Below are 12,748 nucleotides of genomic sequence, written 5' to 3'. Positions count from 1 at the left end.
GAAGCGCCCAGTGAACCAGATGACATGGGCTGACTTCGAGAAAGAATTCTTTGAGAAGTTCTTTCACATGCGGGTCACGAACCGTCACTACGATGAGTTCACTGAATTTCGCCAGGGCAACCTTTCAGTGGAGGAAGCCGTGAAGAAATTCAACAGGTTGGCTCGCCTATGCCCTGAGCTAGTCAACATAGAAAAAGAAAGAGTTCGGTTGATGCTCAAGATGCTGAGGCCGGAAATAGCAATGAACGTGGCTGGCGGCGTTCATAGGCCGCAAACCACTGAAGAACTAGTCAGCAATGCTCTGACCACTGAGCACTACCAGAACAGTATCAAGCAGCAGAAGCAAGTTCTCTCAGAGTCGAAAGGTCAAGTAGGCTCGGGTACTCAGAAACAGCAGGGCCACAGCTCCCACGGCTCTAACTGGAAAGGGAACTCCAGCAACAAGCGCAAACCAGGGAGTTATCCAAAAGAAGGACCAGCCAGCAAGCAGCCCAGTTATCCAAAGTGTGCTACTTGTGGGAAATTCCATCCTGGAGTTTGTCGTAAGGGAACACGAGGATGCTTTGAATGCGGACAGGAAGGGCATATGGCCAAGCAGTGTCCGAACAAGGTCAGCTTTCCTCCACCACAGCCGATCTAGTATGAAGCCAAGCCAGCACAGTTGCATCAGATACAGGCCGCTTTAGATGGTCCCCACATCAGCCAGGGCAGATTAGAAGCCCCTCCAGCTACGACCAATGCGAGGATCTACTCACTGACCAGAGAGGACGTAGCAAATGTCTCGACAGTTGTTACAGGTCAGATTAGTATTTTACAGCAAAGTACAACTGTCTTATTCGATACTGGGGCAACCCATTCATATATATCCAGGGCATTAACTGAGAAGTTAGCAGTACCTCCAGAGGTACTCAGTAGTCAGTTTCTGACGACGCTACATTCAGGAGAAATTATGGCATCCACGCACTGGCTCAGAGCAGTGCCAGTCATTATAGCAGACAGAGAACTCTTTTGTGATCTGATAGTGCTAAATATGACTGACTACGATGTCATCTTCGGGATGGATTTCTTGATCAAATACGGTGCCTCCATCGAGTGCCGTAAGCAGAAAGTCATATTTCAACCCGAAGCAGAAGCACAGTTCGAGTTCATCGGAGAACCCAAGAGAAAGGCCAAGAAGTTTCTCTCAGCTATGAAGGCACAGAGGTTAATGGATTCAGGATGTACGGGATTTTTAGCACATGTAGTCAATACTAGTCAGGACAAGGACCAACAGCTAGCAGAGGTCCGAGTCGTATGTGACTACCCAGATGTTTTCCCTGAAGAGTTACCAGGCTTAGCACCATACAGGGAGATCGAATTTGAGATAGAGTTCATTCCCGATACAAATCCTATCTCCAAAGCGCCTTACCGCATGGCTCCAGCAGAACTGAAGGAACTTCATGAACAACTACAGGAGCTGCTTGACAAAGGCTTCATACGTCCTAGTCACTCACCATGGGGAGCGCCTGTATTGTTCGTGAAGAAGAAGGATGGGAGCATGCGCCTGTGTATAGACTACCGAGCGCTGAACCAAGTCACCATCAAGAACAGGTATCCTCTTCCCAGAATTGATGACCTGTTTGATCAGCTAAAGGAGCAGCAGTGTTCTCTAAGATAGACCTCAGATCGGGTTATCATCAAGTGAAGGTCAAAGAAGGGGATATACCTAAGACAGCATTCAGGACTAGATACGGACATTATGAGTTCGTAGTCATGCCCTTTGGTGTGACCAATGCTCCAGCTACTTTCATGGACCTCATGAACAGAGTATTCAGGGAATATTTAGATAAGTTTGTCATCGTGTTCATCGATGATATTCTTATCTATTCAGGAACTCAGGAAGAACACGCAGAGCACCCGAAGGATTGCAGACCCTTCAGCAGAACCAGTTATATGCCAAGTTCACAAAATGTGAATTTTGGTTAGATCAGGTGTCCTTCCTGGGTCATATCACCTCAAAGGATGGTATCATGGTAGACCCCAGTAAGATAGAAGCTGTGAGTAACTGGAAAAGACCCAAGAACGCCAGTGAGATCAGAAGCTTTCTGGGATTAGCAAGCTATTACAGGAAATTCGTAGAGGATTTCTCCAGGATAGCCTCCCCACTGACAGCTCTTACCAGAAAGAACAGAAAATTTCAGTGGACAGAGGACTGTGAGAACAGTTTCAGCGAGCTGAAGAGGAGATTGACCAGTGCACCTATTCTGACTCTACCAGAAAATACAGACAGCTTTGATATATATAGTGATGCCTCTAAGTTGGGACTAGGAGCAGTGCTGATGCAAAGTGGCAAGGTGATCGCCTATGCCTCCAGACAACTCAAGGAATATGAGAAGAATTACCCTACTCATGACCTTGAGCTTGCAGCGGTGGTGTTCGCTCTCAAAATTTGGAGACATTACTTGTATGGAGCTCAGTGCAGAGTGTATACAGATCATCAGAGTCTAAAGTACTTCTTCACTCAGAAGGATCTGAATATGCGACAGCGCAGATGGCTAGAGCTGGTCAAGGACTACGATATAGACATCCTCTACCACCCAGGGAAAGCCAATAGGGTAGCAGATGCACTTAGCAGGAAGTCCAGTGCTACCTTATTATCTCTAGCAGCCATGTCACCCCCCTACAGAAAGAGATCACAGATTTCGATCTCGAACTCATAGTCGGACAGCTCTCTACTATGACCTTAGAGTCGACCTTGCTTGGTGACATCCAGACAGCTCAGGAACAGGATCCTGAAATTCAGAAAATCAAGCAAGGATTAGCAGGAACAGAAAGCGGAGAGTTCAGAGTGTCAGCTAGCGGGGTGCTGTATTTTGGCGACAGATTGTGTGTTCCAGATCAGGAGGAACTCAGAAGGAAGATTTCAGATGAGGCTCACAAGACTCCCTATGCGATGCATCCAGGCTCCACCAAAATGTACCAGGACTTGAAGAAGCATTTTTGGTGGCCCGGAATGAAGAGAGACATCGCTCGATATGTCAGCACCTGCCTCACCTGTCAGAGGGTCAAGGCAGAACATCAGAGACCAGGGGGAGTTTTGCAGCCCATTCAGATTCCAGAATGGAAGTGGGAAAACATTTCGATGGATTTCATAGTGGGATTACCCAGAACCATGAATGGTTTTGACACCATCTAGGTAATAGTTGACAGGTTAACTAAATCAGCCCACTTCTTAGCTATCAGGATATCCTACTCCATGGAACAGCTAGCTCAGTTGTATCTCAAGGAGATCGTGAGACTACATGGAGTCCCACGAACCATTATTTCAGACAGAGATAGTATATTCACGTCACACTTCTGGGAGTGTGTACAGTCAGCTTTGGGCACGAAGTTAAAGTTTAGCACAACTTTCCATCCGTAGACAGATGGACAAACGGAGCGAGTAAATCAGGTACTCGAAGATATGCTCCGAGCATGTGCCCTAGATTTCAAGGGAAGTTGGTGCAAATATCTGAGCCTAGCAGAATTTGCATACAACAACAGCTATCAGGCCACTATCGGCATGGCACCTTACGAGGCTCTCTACGGGCGGAGGTGTAGATCTCCAGTCTGCTGGTATGAGAGTGGTGAACAGAAAGAACTGGAACTTCAGACAGATCTAGTGGCAGATACCACAGCAGCCATACAGCAGATCCGCCAGAGGATAGAGACAGCTCAGAGCCGCCAGAAAAGCTATGCTGATACACGGCGCAGACCTTTAGAGTTCTCAGTTGGGGATTTAGTGTTCCTCAGAGTAGCTCCTATGAAGGGAGTAATGCGTTTTGGAAAGAAGGGCAAGTTAAGTCCCAGATATGTGGGACCATACCTTATCAGCAGGAGAGTGAGCAAGGTAGCATATGAGCTAGAGCTACCCCAGGAAATGTCAGCTGTCCATAATGTATTTCATGTCTCTATGCTGAAGAAGCATACCCCAGACGCCACCCAGGTGATTGAGCCCCAGTTGGTACAGATCCGCGAAGACCTCAGCTATGACAGTCGGCCTATTTAGATAATAGACCGAGCAGTTAAGAAATTGTGGAAAAAGGAAGTACCATTAGTCAAGGTTATTTGGCTAAATCACACAGCAGAAGAGGTAACTTGGGAGACAGAAGCCAGCATGAGACAGAAGTACCCAGAATTATTCTAAGTTCGAGGATGAACTTTTTATAAGGTATGGGGGATTGTAACGCCCGAAAATTCTCAAAACTATTTTAGAAATATTCTATGATTTTTCTGGAATTTTAGGATATTTTTACAGAATTTTTAGAGTAGCGGAGGTAGCAAAAATAAATAGAAAACGAAAATAGCTTAAGCGGGAATTGAACCCGAGACCTATGGGTCCTATGACTTATGGTGAACCATGGTAACCAAGTGAACCCAGCAGGGCCGTGCTGAGAGGAAAGGGAAACAATTTTATTTAAGTTGGAGTTGGGCCGGAATTATCACTTAATATAAATAGGAAATAATTAGGTGAAGAGTTATTTTCTTGGATCGTAGCTTTCTCCACCACAACCTAATTCCGCCGCCCACTTCTCCTCTCCCTCTCTCGGCGCCAACCACAAGGAAGGCTGAGGTTCGGCCCAAGGACACTTTTCGGCGACGACTTCGACACGAGGACGCTCCCCTCCGCGAGAGGAACGCATAGACGCGAGAAGATCGTCGAAAGGATCGTCTCCTCCAGAAATCCAGCGATTAGAATCGTAAGAAAATCCGAACAGGAGGTAAGAAACCCCTCACCTGCAGTATAAGTAGCTTTTTGTACGATAGAATGTTTTTAAATTATCTATATGTAGACTTTACGATGCATAGGGTGTATTTAACCCTCCTCGCAGGTTTAGGGATCTAGTTGAGCACCTCTAGATGGGCCAGACACATTTTCTCTCTCCAGTTGGAGGTTCTAGATGTTGTCGGGTGCCTAGAGGTGGTCTCCCTAATAGAGAGGAGAGTTGGAGCACACTAGGTGTTCGATAAAATGTTTAGCTCAGTAAAATGCTACAGTAGGCATTTTTAATAGCCCAGTAAATGCAATAGAAGCATTTAAATGGTTTAGTTAGTCTTGCTACAGCTTATATGGGACTACGGTCCAATGGGTGGGCACCCACAGTCGCCTCTAGGTTCAGATAACCTAGTAAAAGTAAGATAAATTAACTAGTTATGATCCAGTATTTTACTTTCAGTAGGGGCACTGTACAGGATTAGATATCCATTGGGCTGGGCTCCCATAGTCGGTCCCTAGGTTTAGATAACCTAGTAAAAGTAAGATAAATTAACTAGTTATGATCCAGTATTTTACTTTCAGTAGGGGCACTGTACAGGATTAGATATCCATTGGGCTGAGCTCCTATAGTCGGTCTCTAGGTTTAGATAACCTAGTAAACCTTGCCAAATTCGGAATTTGTAACCCCGGGTTTAGTTAAGGATGCGCGCATAGCATGTACAGTTGTCGGACCCATTAGTAGTATGATTATGTATTTTGATCTATTATGATGATAGTTTTTTTTCCAAACTCATAATCAGTCATGTGATTATATTTTTAAATTAGTTCTAGTTCAGCTTAGTTTAACTTAGTTATGATTCAGTTTAGCCTCTTCTTGTTGACACTTCAGTTATTGCCATGATTGGTTCTTGGTTTCTATGTTTTGTACGATAGTATGCCATGCTTAGCATTCTCCATTATGTTTTCAATCAGCATCTTTCAAAAGCGTGAACTCATTGTATACATGTTTTAGTGAGGTAGATGGTTTCTTACTAAGCGAAAGCTTATAGATACTTTCTTTTTCTTATACTGCAGATAAAGGTAAAGGAAAGATGGACTAGCGGAGGCTGGAGGACAATGCTACGAAGATGTGTGTGGGCAGGAACTTGGGATAAAGATCTCAGGAATTTTAGCAAGCTTGTTTAAGCATTAGAACTTTTCAGTATTTGATTATTTTGCACTTTAGTTGTTAATCACTATGAATTAGTAAATCATGCACCCTATCATGTTTAGAACACTATTTTGTGATGTTAGAATGTTTTGCATTTAGTTTAGAATTGTTATATGTAATTTTGGCACGAACAAGTGCTGAAATCAGAGGTTGCTGCGAAATCAGAAACCCCAATCGATCGGTGGATCGATTGGGGGTTCCCAATCGATCGGTGGATCGATTGGGCAATTTGTTCCGCGAACAGTGGGCTTCTGGATCGATCAGCCGATTGATCCAGCAATTTCCGTCGCGAACAGAAGACTCTGGGATCGATCAAGGGATCGATTGGCCAGTCTGGGTCGATCAGCTGATCGATCCAGAATATCACCCCGAGCACAGTAGCGTGCTGGATCGATCATTGGATCGATCCAACCTATGTCCCGCATACAGTAGCCGGCTGAATCGATCACTGGATCGATCAACTATTCCAATCGATCTGTGGATCGATTGGGAGGTCTGTTAAAAGCTGGAAAACATTTATTTCAGTTCCTTGACCATAGGGGATGTAGTATATGCTATGTATACTTTAGATTACACCCTTTAGCATGTATAGAATCAAGAAAAGTAATAGTTTAGCAAAAATTTAAATTAGTACAACTTCCGCATTTAGATTTAGTGATGGTCAGGGAATAGTTAGCACAGATTAATGTAACGATCGGCCTCACAGCCTAGTCAGTAGGAGGCGGGTCGTTACACACACACATCAAGCATTGATCTTGCAGCTTCCAAGTTAGAAAGTAACTTTTCATAACTTTTATGCATTTATTCCTGTTATGATTAGTAAGAACTATTGTTAAGATTGAGCATGCTTATACATAAAGTACTAATAATAGTAAGTAAGAAAGACGATAGGCTAACGCAAAATCTCACTGGTTGGTCCACGGATATGTATAATGGCTAGAGTATGACAGGCTAAACAACCAAGAATTAATGAACCTCAACAAGAGACGAATGAGTTTGCACCACCACCCAACCTCTTAGAAGTAGTAGCTCAGCTGCAAAGACAATTAGCAGAGCAGCAGCAGGTTATTGCCACCCTGATTGCTAATCAACAAGCTTCTCTTGTAGTCCCACATATGGTGACCTGAACATGAGATAACGGAGATAGTTTGAACTGGTTAAAGACTATGACTGTGAAATCCTCTATCATCCAGGGAAGGTGAACAAAGTGGTAGATGTACTAAGTAGGAAATCTTGTGTCGCTCTATTGTCCTTATCTGCCATGGCCCCTCCCCTGCAGAAAGAAATAATAAATTTTGGACTTGAAATCATTATTGGGCAACTCTCCACTTTGACATTAGAGTCAGCCCTGCTTGCAGATATACAGAAAGGGCAGGAGGAAGATCTTATTATTCAGAAAATCAAGCAGGGAATACAGAAAGGAGGAAATGGAGAGTTCCGGGTATCAGATCATGGGGTACTATATTATGGTGATCGCCTATGTGTCCCTAATCAAGAAGAGCTGTGTAAGAAAATTCTAGATGAAGCCCTTGGAACACCCTATGCAACTTATCCTAGTTCCACCAAGATGTACCAAGATATAAAGGAATGCTTCTGGTGGTCTGGAATTAAAAGAGATTTTGCAAGATATGTCAGTACCTACCTGACATGCCAACGGGTTAAAGCAGAATATCAGAGATCGGGCGGAGTTCTGTAGCCTATCCAGATTCTAGAGTGGAAGTGGTAGGATATATCTATGGACTTCATAGTAGGACTACCCAGAACCACGAATGGTTACGATGTTATCTGGGTAATAGTGGATAGATTGACCAAGCCTGCTCATTTTCTAGCTATCCGAATATCCTACTCTATTGAACATCTAGCGTAATTGTACGTTAAAGAGGTCATCATATTGCATGGAGTTTCCAAAACCATAATTTCTGATAGAGATGGCCGCTTTACTTCAAACTTCTGGGAGTGTATTTAAAGAGCTCTTGGCACTAAGCTGCGATTTAATACCACATTTCATCCTCAAACTGATGGGCAAACAGAACGAGTAAATCAAGTCCTGGAGGATATGATATGGGCTTGTGCCTTAGATTTCAAAGGGATCTAGTGTCGATACCGATGCTTAGCGGAATTCAAATATAATAATAGCTATGAAGCTACTATCAGAATGGCACCCTACGAGGCTCTATATGGGAGGAGATGTAGATCCCCTATCTGTTGGTATGAAGGAGGTGAAAAGAAAGAAATGGGACTCCAGATAGATCTTATCGAGGACACCACCAAAACCATTCAGAACATTCGCCAGAGGATAGAAACTGCTCAGAGCCGGCAGAAGAGCTATGTGGATGTGCGCCATAGACCACTAGAATTTGATGTTGGGGGCTCAGTGTTTCTCAAAGTAGCTCCTATGAAAGGAGTAATGAGCTTTGGAAAGTAGGGGAAGTTGAGTCCACGTTATGTGGTGCCATCTGAATCACTAGAAGGGTTGGCAAGGTAGCTTAGGAGCTGGAACTACTGTAGGAAATGTCTGTCATTCATAATGAATTTCATGTCTCAATGCTGATAAACTATTGGGGTTGCATGGTTGCAAACATAGTTTCACATCGAAAACACATGGGAAAGATCATGGGTTTATAAAGAAAAAGATATCTCCATTGGCATGAGGCCTTTTGGGGAGAGCCCAAGAGCAAAGCCATGAGGGCCTAGGCCTAAAGTGGACAATATTATGCCATTGTGGAGATATCTAAATTCTTTTCGATCCAACAATTGGTATCAGAGCCCGGACTTCCAGAAGGTTTAACCGCCGACTATGCACAAGAACTATGGTCTGATTCAGCCATGTGGGTACAATATTGACCTTGAACAAAGAAAGTGGGGGCTCCTATGTTCGGATCAAGAGGACCAGACACCAAGCAGGAAGTCCTAGTGTCGGCTAGGCAAGAAAGTCCTAGTAGGTCGGATGGACCGAGGGGCAGGAAGACCTGGTGGGTCGAGGATCGGATGTGGGAAGCCCGTGGTCCTTTGTTTGAGGGGGGGGGGATTGATGGGGTTGCAAGGTTGCAAACATAGTCCCACATCGAAAACAAATGGGAAAGATTATGGGTTTATAAAGAGAAAAGATATCTCCATTGGCATGAGGCCTTTTGGGGAGAGCCCAAGAGCAAAGCCATGAGGGGCCTAGGCCTAAAGTGGACAATATCATGCCATTGTGGAGATATCTAAATTATTTTTGATCCAACAGAAGCATGTTCCTAATGCAAAGCAAGTGATTGAGCCACAGACGGTACAAGTTCAAGAGGATCTTAGTTATGAAAGTCGACCTATTCAGATAATAGATCGAGAAGTTTAGAAGATGAGGAACAAAGAGATATCATTAGTGAAAGTGCTATGACAAAGTCAACAGTATGAAAAGGAAACATGTGAACGCAAGGTGTGGGAGATTTGTTATTGTGGGGACATGTTAGAACTTGAGTATTTTCTTCTCTCCGCTTTACATAAAATACTGTCACTAATTGTTTAGGATGAATTTATTGGTTTGGCAGAATTTAGAGTGGCATGGATAAGTAGAAAGAGGGGAGAACAAGCTCTTTGGTAGAGCAGGCTGTGACCCTTCGCACGGCCCGTGGCACGGTCGTGCGAGTTCACACGACCTCCCACTGCCTGCTTTTGGCCAAGGTGACACGGCCGTGTGGAATCACATGACCATGCACCTCTTCCCCTCGGCCAAGGTGACACGGCCGTGTGGAATCACAAGGTCGTGCACCTCTTCTTCTCGGTCAAAGCTACACGGCCGTGTGGGTTCACACGGTCGTGTCTCTCTTCCTCTAAGTCGAAGTGACACGGTCGTGTGGGTTCACACGGCCGTGCCGCTCTTCTTCACTGCCAAGGGTCACGGCCGTGTGACCCTCACACGGCCGTGCCCTGCGCTAGCCGAGAGTACACTACCTGTCAGGGCCACACGACCCAGATTCTTTAGAAGCTTTAGACTCCCCTTCAGCTCTGCTTGGGTCCAAGTCATGTCCTACTAGTCGTAACAAGTTAGAATATATCTATGGACTGAGCAGGATGTAATAGGTAGGAATGCCGAAATTTATGATATACAGAAAAGGGTAACGTTTGTCCTGTAAGTTAAGGTTAGTAGAAGGGCGGACATTGCAGTTGCAGCAGGTTGCTCTGTCAAGGGCTCCGCTGGTCCACTCATGGGTAGTGTGACGTGGCGTGGTAGTAGGACAGTGATCCCCCCTCTGGATTGTCTCAGGGAGATGAGAGCATTGAGCTCCCCCACTTATGATTTGGGATATGGAGAATAGGTGTACTTCGACAGCATCCCGTTCACTCGGTCACTCAGGAGCAGTGATGACAGAGTGCATGGTTGTCACAACCCTACCCACTTGATCTCACCATCGTGTGTGAGACGGCTGACTGACGTCAGGGGTGACCAGGACATGTTGCATCATATGCACTGACCCCATTTATTGTTTGTGTTTGCTACACTGTATATGCTGCATATTTGGTGAATGCATTTGTTTGACAAGCATACAGGATTTATGATACTCTGGGTCTGACGACCTTGTTATCCGTATACCAGGTCCTGGTTAGTACAGATACTCCTGCTCCTTACAGTTTTACATTTTTCATATGATATATATCCAGGAGACTGTACGCATATTTATTATTAGTTGTCATTTTTTACTATGCATGTAAGTAATTACCCGCTGAGGAGTTAACTCACCTTGTTGATATTACTATTTCAGGTTGAGGTTGTCCGGAGGATTTCCAATCGCTAGTTCCCCCTCCAGATTGTGAGGATTTCCGTTTTGGATCTTTTCTTTAGTTTTCTTATTATGTTATCGTCTATGTTTTCAGACTTGAATCTTTTTGGCACTTGGATCTTGTATGGTCTTTTATTATCGATGAGTTTTCATCCGGTATATTTTTTTACATGCCTACCCGGACAACAGAAGAGGTAGGTTTGGATGTATGTTGGTGATTTGAGTTTTATGGGTGTAGTTGAGTAGGATATAAGATTTGAGTTTTATGGATGTAGTTGAGTAGGATATTAAAGATAATTTCCTTATTGTTGCTTAGGTTGGGGTTTACTATTATACTGCGTGGTTGTCACTTTTATTTTATTGTATGTTTCCGGCCGTGTTGGTCGGAGATGGTTATATTGTAGAAAGTTTCAGATTATCACCCGTAATTCGGTGGCAACACCCCTTGTAATTAATTAATACTAAACCACTAGTTGAGCTCGCTAATTGCTACTGGATTTGGCGCCAGATTCATACTTGACTTCAAGGCAAATAATGACGAAATTACACGTACGTGAAATTTAATTAAAGAAAGAAAAGGAATGATTGGATGGCAACAACTTTAATTAATTAATTAATACTAAACCCCTAGTTGAGTTCGCTAATTGCTGCTGGATTTATCCTTGACTTAAAGTCCTGATTAATTCCATACATATCTCCTAATATTTCGCAGCAACTAATTCTGTTGAGTGTGTTTGCGATTTTCCCGCTTTGATTTTGATTTTGATTTGCTGCTGCTCTATTTAAACTCCTCCGATCCTTCCCTTCAGTTTCCACTCTAACATCTCCTCGATCTCCAGCTTCCAGTACTTTAGTATTTCTAATATCATCAAACTCATAATGGTTGTCGCAGTTGTCAACAACGATATGCTAATTTCCTCTTCCGCCGCCAGCACCAGCAGAATCGAGGTTCGCTCCGTGTGGGTTCATAACCTCGACGAGGAGTTCGCCCTTATCCGCTCCGCCGTCCCGTTCCACCCCTTCGTCGCATTGGACACCGAGTATCCTGGCGTCGTCGTCGCTTCCAAAAATCCCTACTGCACCCTCACCCTCCCCCAGCGCTACGAATTGATCCGCGCCAACGTCGAGGCCCTCCGCATCGTCCAGGTCGGTCTCACCCTCTCCGACGCCGCCGGCAACCTCCCATGTGCCATCTACAGCGACGGCACTTGTGTGCGTTACGTGTGGGAATTTAATTTCCGTGACTTCGACATCAACCGCGACCGTTACGCCCCTTCCTCCGTCGAGCTGCTCAAGGCTAATGGCATCGACTTCCAAAAGAATCAAATATGGGGCATCGACTCTTGCAGATTCGCCCACCACTTGGCCACCTCCGGCTTGCTTTCCTTTGGCCATTTTTCTCCTGTCTCCTGGGTTACCTTCCAAGGCGCCTATGACTTCGCCTTCCTAGTCAAGATGCTGACATGTGACTGCAAATTACCAAAGACCGTTCGTGAGTTCTTGCACCTTGTTCACTTCTTTTTCGGCAAAAGGGTGTTTGATGTGAAGCACCTATGCAAGCATTGTCCTGGTCTTTACGGAGGATTGGAGCGGGTGGCCTCTACCGTCCGAGTTGAGCGAGCAGTGGGCTCTCGACATCAGTCCGGCTCCGATAGCTTATTAACATGGCAGGTGTTCTATCAAATCGCTTCTCGTGTGAATCCACAACTCATTGATCGTCCAGAACACATGGGAGCACTCTATGACCTCCAACTGCAATAGAAATCTAGTTGTGGCTAGCTCTAGAGTTCATGGCTTATCACAGTTGATAATGATTCTGTCAGCATTAGCTTAATTTGTACACAAAATTAATTGTTCATTGCTTCATCGTATCTTTTTGTATTTAAGTACAGATTATATGTTATCGCATAGTCATATATGCAAACAAATTGTCAATATTAATTCTTAATTTGGATAACGAGTACTTGTTATTTTAAATCATCCCCTCGTGTGTTCTAGATCATACTATGTTCAAATGGATTTTTTTCCTTTTATTGATAGTCA

At 44.3% G+C, this 12,748-nt stretch overlaps 1 protein-coding gene across 1 annotated transcript; it reads left to right on the top strand.

The window, feature by feature from the left end:
- Positions 1 to 11,584: 11,584 nt before the first annotated feature.
- LOC122013774 (probable CCR4-associated factor 1 homolog 11) lies at positions 11,585 to 12,466 on the top strand. The gene has a single exon (XM_042570001.1). It carries the CDS (start codon positions 11,585 to 11,587, stop codon positions 12,464 to 12,466), a length of 882 nt encoding a protein of 293 aa, XP_042425935.1.
- Positions 12,467 to 12,748: the final 282 nt, after the last annotated feature.

This window comes from Zingiber officinale, chromosome 8B (assembly GCF_018446385.1).
Source record: "Zingiber officinale cultivar Zhangliang chromosome 8B, Zo_v1.1, whole genome shotgun sequence".
Classification (NCBI taxonomy): domain Eukaryota; kingdom Viridiplantae; phylum Streptophyta; class Magnoliopsida; order Zingiberales; family Zingiberaceae; genus Zingiber; species Zingiber officinale.
The sequence above is the reverse complement of the archived record's forward strand: the minus strand, read 5'-3'. Positions and strand labels throughout refer to the sequence as shown.

What these genes read in the sequence shown, in the direction of transcription:
- LOC122013774 (XM_042570001.1), top strand. Translation starts at nt 11,585, where the DNA reads ATGGTTGTCGCAGTTGTCAACAACGATATGCTAATTTCCTCTTCCGCC.